Source organism: Phanerochaete carnosa, assembly GCF_000300595.1.
Source record: "Phanerochaete carnosa HHB-10118-sp unplaced genomic scaffold PHACAscaffold_1, whole genome shotgun sequence".
Taxonomy (NCBI): domain Eukaryota; kingdom Fungi; phylum Basidiomycota; class Agaricomycetes; order Polyporales; family Phanerochaetaceae; genus Phanerochaete; species Phanerochaete carnosa.
In genome coordinates, this window is record NW_006767628.1 from 2,225,456 (window position 1) to 2,233,728 (window position 8,273).

Consider the following 8,273-nt stretch of genomic DNA (forward strand, 5'->3'; position numbering starts at 1 on the left):
AAACCCCGCCAATCCAAGAAGCGTTAGCGAGCAGGAGCACGGACATAATCACGCGTAGGCGAGGGTAGAGCGCTAAGGGTCAGTCCACCGTGTACAATTTTTTTGCTCGTACGTTTTCCGATATGATAGCTGTTGTCGGTACCCCCTGTTGTCAATAAACGTCTGTGTCCCGGTTCGTCCGTTGTAGCTTATTCGGTGCCGGATAGATGCCCTGCCCGTTCGGCCTTCCTTCGCCGCTTGGTTTACCCATGAATCTAGACAATGTCTGTCTATTTTCTGCTTTCGCGCGGCCCTCGTCCGATAACGGGCAGCGGCGGGTGGCCCCGTCGATGCAATATCTCCGAAATGTTCGGAATGTTCCTTTGTGTCGTAAGGTTCCTACCTCATCAGACACACTGGCATGCACTTGAGACCAAACGGGACGTGTGAGGTCAAGCTTTTCAGCAATCTTCCATGTGCAAATGAACCATTGGTGCAATCGCACCGCGCAGTTGCCGATATTGTCCGTCCCGCGCCCGCTGTCTTGGGCGCCCCTCAAATCAACTTGCGGGTAGTTCCACTGCCGTACTGGAGCAAGAGACAATGCAGGGCTAATATTACACCGAATAACACAAGATGTAGGAATGTGAACGGTGAGATCACGATCTGTTCACAGCCTCACAGCCGCCTGACAGACCAAGCCATGATGTGCACCTTCACGCCCTCTGGCATGTCCCTCCGCTGGACCTCCTTCAGCACGGCCCTCGTCTCGATCTTGCTCTCCCCAAATACCCCTTTCCAAAGCGTCTTCCAGCTCTCTGGATTGTGGCAGAACATGGGTAAGCCCTCGGTGTTCGGGCGCGCACTCTCGAGGCGCAGTGTCAGCAACTAACAATCCAACTGGACTGAGCTACGACAAAGCTGAGGAGACAGACGAGAGGAAAGTGAGTGAGGAAAGACCAGCTCGAGTCTGGCTTGCTATTGAGCAGTACAAGCTCCTTATATACATGTCAGACTGAATACCTAGAATATCCTACGAATATACGGAGGTGTATAGAAAGTGAAAGAATACCATGGAATCCGGGAGAACCATCCGGATTGTGTAATATTCATGACATTACCCCCCCGTCTAGAATCGTGTCCTCACGATTATTTACCCGTCGATCTGAATCCTCCCGACCCTCGTTGAGTTTCTGTCAAACTCGACACCTCCTCGATATCGCATGACGCAATGCGTTCTAAGATGACTTGTGCGATCCGATCGCCAGCGTGTACATGGAAGGGTTGGATTCGTGGAGTTGATCATCACTACGCGTACTTCTCCGGTGTAATCTCGGTCTACTACTCCAGCGCCGACATCTATCCCTTTGACTGCTAATCCACTTCGCGGCGCAATTCGTGCATACGTTCCGTGAGGTGCGCGCATCGCTATGCCGGTGCCTACGATCCTGCGATCTCGCGCCGGTATCTTAACGCTTTCAGCTGAGTAGAGATCCAACCCAGCTGATTCTTCGGATCCTTGCTTCGGGAGAATTCCACCCATTCGTTGCACCAAAAGAGTGGTATCGCGTGTGAGTATGTGGACAGGTCGTGTCAATAGAGGGGGAATTCAAATCATCATAGGCGCAGGTTTATTGGGACGTCTAGAGTGGAATTCCTCAAGGAGTTCTTGACAATTGGTCAAGTTCGCTCGTGATTCCTAGGAACGGCGATCACTGTGGGGACTATTCTTTCAGAGAACCTGATATTTAAGATTCCCATTTCGATCGCGACGAGAGTCAAGAATGTCTTCGACTTCCCATTCTTCCTCACCATTTACGAGGTCAGGGACTGTCGGTTCTTGTCGTTGTGATGGATATGTAGGTTCCTTGAAGGGGCTAAGTAGACTTCCGTTAAAAATAGGATGTTGTTTCCATTGACGTGGAAGTTCCAACTCATAGGCGGAAGCCCCGACTTTGCGTTTAACCTTAAAGGGTCCATATCGCTTATCGTCGAGCTTCTTCATTGGTCTATCTGTTCAGATGTTTATCCCTTCTAGCCAGACTTTATCCCCCTCTTTGTACTCTGGTCCGTTCTTCCTCTTTCGGTCATAGAAGCGTTTCATTGTCTCCTGCGCTAGACTGATAGCGGCGCTAGTGTCCTCGCGTACGCGATCCATTCTATCGACAAACTGTTGGACATTTTCGCTCAGTTCTTCTCGTACCGGTTGGATTCCTTCGTAAGGATGATACCCTTTATTGACGAAGAACGGGGTATACCCGGTGGATGAGTGGACTTTATTGTTATACGAAAAGATTGCGAGGGGCAACCATTTGGCCCAATCCGCTTGTCGGTAGTTGATGAATAGTCGGAGATACTGTTCTATCTCGCGATTGATGCGTTCCGTCTGTCCATCTGTCTGGGGATGATACGCGGTTGACGGGTTGGCTTCGATTCTGAGTGATCGGTACAACTCAGAAATGAACTGATTCTTGAATTCAGTTCCCCTATCGCTGATGATCTTTCGGGGTAATCCATGATGTGCGACTACGTTATCTCGGAGTGCCTTTGCCCATCCTTCGGCGTTAAGCTCAATGGTGCTTGGTATCGCGATTATCTGCTTAGAGTACATGCAGACGACCACGAGGATGGCGTTGTATCCGAAGGAGTCCGGCAATACGCCTATCTTGTCGACGGAGATTACTTCCCAGGGTCGTGAAGGAATTTCGTTGGGAAATAGAAGTCCGGTAGGGCGCGTCGTATGAACCTTGGTCTTCTGGCATTTCTCGCATCCAGCCACATACTTTCTGATATCCTCTCGAATTCGGAGCCACCAGTAGTTACGTGTGACCATCTCATGTGTCTTGTATTGACCAGGATGTCCAGCCAATGGGGTATCGTGGTGATGAGCAATGATTTGCCCACGGAGTTTTCTATTTACTGGTACGTAAATACGATTCTTCCATGTCACGAGTCCGGTACTATCTTCGTTCCAGTCTTTGTCCTTGTTCTGTAAAGCTATGGTAACTAACGAATCTCGGTTCTTTTTGTGTTTTTTAATTTCTGCGACCCAGTCCTGGTCGATTCCTTCTAAACTAAATACAGTACTACGAATCAAGGCACGGAAATGTTCTGGTTTTAGTAATATGATATCGGAATTGTCCTCTTTTCCTGCATTGTGCCTCTTTTGGCAAGATAGTCCGTCGGCTTTGCCATTAGATTTACTGGGCTTGTGATGTAACGAGTATTGATATTCCGCTAGCTCGGTTACCCATCGGGCTTGTCGTCGGTTGAGCTTCTGCGGCTTCCGGAAGTATTCTAGATTCTTGTGATCCGTCCATATTTCAAACGGATGTACGGCACCCATAAGGTACTGACGCCATTCATCAAGACTAGTCATGATTGCGAGAAGTTCCTTATCGTAAATCTCGTAATTCCTTTCGGCAGCTGTCATGGCTTTTGACAGATAAGCAACAGGCTTCCATTTGCCATCTTGCTTCTGGGCTAATTCCGCTCCTATGGCGAAGTCCGAGGCGTCGCATTCTATTCGATATGGGTCGTTGTCATTAGGTATGGCTAGTACTGGTGCTGTACAGAGGGCGTCCTTTAAGCTTGTGAAAGCTACTTCTTGTTCGATGGTCCATTCGAAAGTAGCATTGCCCGTTAGTGAACTGAGTGGCTTTGCTATTTTGCCGTAATCTCGGATGAATCTTTGGTAAAAGTTGGTAAACCCGAGGAATGCCTGAATGTCTCGTTTACTTTCGGGCCGTGGCCAATTGATAACTCCTTCTATCTTGACGGGATCCATGCGAACAACTCCTTTTCCCACTATCATCCCGAGATATTCTATCTCCGCTTTCTCGAACTCACACTTTTCTGGTTTCAGATAAAGTTTGTGTTCTCTTAAGATCTGAAGAACTTGCCGCGTGATCCAACGGTGTTCTTTTAAATCTTGAGTAAAGATCATGATGTCGTCTAAATAGACTACCACGTGTCCTTGACTAATGAGATCTCAGAATATGTCGTTCATCATGGTTTGGAACGTAGCCGGTGAATTGGTGAGCCCAAAGAACATGACAAGCGGCTCGAATAGTCCTCAATTTGTTAGGAATGCTGCCTTCTCTTCGTCTCCTTCTTTGATGCAGATGTTGTTGTATCCCCATCGGACGTCTAGTTTCGTAAAGTACCGCGCCTGCTTCAACTTGTCTACTAATTCCTGTATCAAAGGAAGTGGGTAGCGGTTTTTTATCGTTAGCTCGTTCAGCTTTTGATAGTCTTGTACGGGTCGAAGTCGTCCATCTTTTTTCTTGACGAAGAAGAAAGGAGAAGCCCACGGAGATTTCGATGGTCTGATTCTCCCGGTTCGGAGGTTTTCTTCTATGAACTCATCAAGTTCTTTTTGTTCGTTTACAGAAATAGGGTAAACTTTGCAACTGATTGGTTGCGCGCCTGATGTAAATTCGATCGCATGGTCCCACGGTCGTCTTTGCGGTAAAGAATCAAAGTCCTCTTTGCTAAATACGTCGGAGTAGTCGTGATAGTGATTCGGGACGGTATTTTCAAAGGTCTTGGCTTCGTGTTTCAGGCTTTCTTTGATCGCTAGATCAGTGGCTGTGGTGCGAATGTGTGTTGCTCCTGTCGCAAAGTACGTTTCATGGTCTAGAATGAAGATTCTATCCCCTTCTTCTAGGCGAGCCTCCGGATCGCTGGGCTCCTCATGATCGGCATCAATATCTATTAATCGGGTTGCGTATTTGCAGGTAATCGGGCACCGATCAAACTGAATGATTTGCTTTTGCCAATCGATAGATGGGTTATGAATCTGTAACCACTCGTATCCAAGAAAGATTGGAGTCTTTCCTAGATTGGTAACTGCGAAAGGAAGTCGCTCTACATGGTTCTGAATTTCCACCCTTAATTCAACGAAGTCTGTGATAGCGCCGCCGGCATTATGCGTGCCATCTGCATTATAGACAGGGACCGGTGATGGCAGTTTCTTTGTAGCGATGTTGTTATCGCGGACAAACTGCGCATCGATTGAAGATCCAGTACATCCTGTGTCTAATAGCGCTTTGACTGATAAGCGCTGCTGCGTGTCCAGGGTGGTTATGATCATTAGGACGTCCATCTGTGTCCCCTTCCTTCCTCGGATAAACCGGGGCTGCTTTCTCAATTCATTTAAGAAGTCTATGGCTTCTTCTTCTTTCATCTGCCTGATTTGGTTCATACAGGCTTCAGAGGCATCGACACTCTTCTTTGAGTGTACCCATTCGGTCAGCAATCTAAGCGCTGAGGCTTCTTTGCTGATTATCCATTGGCGGATCCAAGCCGCTGTCCAAGGTGTGTGGCGCTGCCACTGCGTAGATTCGGTCTGGTGTTCTGGTGTAGGCAATAATTTTTTATTCAGGGGAATTAAGCAAGAGGGTTGTGCCTCTCCGCGCCGCTCTGCGGACGCCCCTTTTTCTGGTATATACGTTGCTACTCCAAACCAAGAACACAGATAATTTGTAAAATTATGCTCGGTCAACTCGGCTACGCGCCCGGCTGACCGCTTGCAAAACCCTTCATGGCCGCACAAAATTCTTCGTGAATTGCCTTCTTCCAATCGAATGGTTCTGCCGTCGCGGCAGGAGCTTCGTTCAGTGATGTGAGGGGTGTGAACGTGTTGGTGGTGGGAACTGCCGGGGTTTCCGCGGCTCGTACTTGTTGAGCTTGTTGCCGATTAGGGCAATTTCGTGATATGTGACCCTGTTGGCCACATCGGAAACAAAGACCCTGGCGTCGTGCTTGATCCAAATCCATCGGTTGTCCCCTTCCTCCGAATGTGACACCAGTTCCGTCGCGCCGTGTTTGAACTGGCGCAGTAGCAGTTGCTGGTGCGGGTGCATTTTGCGCTCGTGGTGTGCTTTGCGCCTGCTGCTGCCTTGGTTGAAACTGTCCCTGTCGTTGGGACTGAGGGTTTCTTCGGCGATACTGTTGCTGATTTAGGTCGATGCGCGCGACCTGTTGCTTGTAGAGTGCATATGTGGTGGGGAGTTCTTCTGATGAATTGTACAGAAGTCGAATGATGTCGGCCCGGAGTGCCTTCTCAAGAAGCGACTTGAGTTCCTGGAAGTGTGCTTCGAAATCGTGAATGTTTGCCTGGAAGGCACATAACTCGAATTTTGAGAAGAATTCCTGTGCCGACAACGTCCCCATCTGCATTGCCTGAAGCCGATCGTATGCTTCGGCTTGCTCATCGATTAAGAAGTGCCTGTCCAGGTCTTCCCACAGTGTCTTGGTGGTCTGTATTACGGAGTTTTCGTCCGCGTCGTATTTTTTCATGAATGTAGCGACATATTCGCCCGCGTGTCCACCCTTCATGTAGGACAGAATCATTAGGACTCTGTCAAACTGCTCTGGTAGCCGCTTCCTCTGCGTAACTACATAGAGTTTCATTTGGGTCTTCCAAGCAATGTACTTGGATTTCGTGCCGTCGAAGGCGTCTGGTTTCATTGCGCTTCCATTGAGGAGCGCGGCACTATCTTGATTCTCGGCCATCGCGCCGGGATCGGATGGGGATGAAGGTGGAGTGGGAGAGCATCGGGAAGGTGGTTCCGAGGCTTCTGAGTCTTCTACCGCTTCTTCTTCGGGATTTGGCGGGCCCTCTGGTGGTGCTTCGGATTCTCCGAGGGCGATTGAGCGGAGATGGTCAGTGACTGATTCGAGAGTATCTCGTCTGGTTCTGGGTTCTGAACCAGATGCTACGGGTTGCGGGACTGCGAGGGATTCTGACGGTGCTCCTGTGGGAACTCTTTGTAGCAATTCTCCACGTAATCCTTCTCTACACCGGGAACAACGAGTACTATTATCTGAAGAGTGTGGACACGGTTGTTGCACGCAGTATCGTACGTTATCGCCGTGTAGGTAGATGGATGTTCCCTCTAGTTCTCGATGTACGTGTCCTCTACAGTCACAGGAGGGCGTGGTCATAGGGTGTCGGGTCCGTGAAGCTGGTTGCAGCAAACCCTGGGACTAATCGTGTTGTAACGACCAGATCAGGGGTAGAATTTGCCAAAGATGGAAACTTCCGAATAAGAACCGAAACGCTAATTGTAATACAGTTCTAGAGATACTGTAGCAGCCCAAAGAGCAATTGTGTCTCTTCGGTCCGACGCCCTCAAAAGGATCGTCGATCTAACTGCTACTGCTTTTCCGATGCCCGGCCGCAACCGGTTGCCACGTTGTACTCAGGAATATCCGCTTGCGCTGCGCAAAGCGTTTAACACCACCTATGGTAGGGCAGTGTACGATTCTAATGGGACGGGGCTCTGTCTAGCTGCCTAAGAGCTAGTGATTACAGAGGTGGCTTTGGGGATGTGGTATGGTAAAAGTTTGTGCAAGTGCACGGAAAAGGGTTCCAGGGGTCCGGGTCTTGATGCGGTAGAATGCGGTAGGGTTAGGAGTTAGGGTAAGAGTCGGATGTGCGTATGGGGTGGATCGTCGTGTGGAGATGAGTGATGGTTGGTGTGGGAGTGACGAGGATCGTCGTAGGGCAGTTGGTGGAGACTCGAGCTAATGTCAGCAACTAACAATCCAACTGGACTGAGCTACGACAAAGCTGAGGAGACAGACGAGAGGAAAGTGAGTGAGGAAAGACCAGCTCGAGTCTGGCTTGCTATTGAGCAGTACAAGCTCCTTATATACATGTCAGACTGAATACCTAGAATATCCTACGAATATACGGAGGTGTATAGAAAGTGAAAGAATACCATGGAATCCGGGAGAACCATCCGGATTGTGTAATATTCATGACACGCAGGCCCTTCTCGGGCCTCCCGATATGTGACCCGAAGATGAACGAGCCCGGCGCGGGTACGAGTAGCGACGCAAGGCGGCTTGCGAGCTCGCTCTGGCGCTCCCCGTCGAAGAGGTGGAAGAACGAAGAGGCATAAATCACCGAAACTCTCCCGCGGAGCGGTGTGAGCGAGGTCAGGGCAGACAGGTCCACTGGTTGCTCACTACCCGCTGCCGGGGTATCCAAAGACTTCAAGGTCGCAATGATGCCACTGTATGTGAGGAAGGTGTCGTCGAAGGCATCACTTGCAATGAACTTGACCGGGAATGACTCGGGCGTGGATTTGAACACTTTGTGGCCTATGCCCCAGAACTCTGTTGGTAACACGCTCAGCTGAAGGCCGCTACCAAGGCTCGGGTACGCTTACCAGGATGGAGGTCCGAGGCGATGATTTGATTGGCTGGGAATCCGTCCAAGACAACCTTCCTAGTGTCATGGCCAACACCGCAGCCAACGTCGGAGAAATAGCACGCCCGGG

The 8,273-nt window shown here is 49.7% G+C and overlaps 2 protein-coding genes across 2 annotated transcripts; both read right to left on the reverse strand.

Moving 5' to 3' along the window:
- Positions 1-5,597: 5,597 nt before the first annotated feature.
- Positions 5,598-6,498, reverse strand: PHACADRAFT_189863 (uncharacterized protein; the record flags this gene model as incomplete). Its single annotated transcript, XM_007390122.1, has 2 exons — positions 5,598-5,898; positions 5,933-6,498. The coding sequence occupies 2 exons, from the start codon at positions 6,496-6,498 to the stop codon at positions 5,598-5,600; spliced, it is 867 nt and encodes a 288-aa protein (XP_007390184.1).
- Positions 6,499-7,660: 1,162 nt separating this feature from the next.
- Positions 7,661-8,259, reverse strand: PHACADRAFT_84487 (uncharacterized protein; the record flags this gene model as incomplete). Its single annotated transcript, XM_007390123.1, has 2 exons — positions 7,661-8,109; positions 8,163-8,259. Coding segments are annotated over 2 exons (546 nt in total), but the record flags the coding sequence as incomplete, so codon positions are not given.
- Between the last annotated feature and the right edge of the window lie 14 nt (positions 8,260-8,273).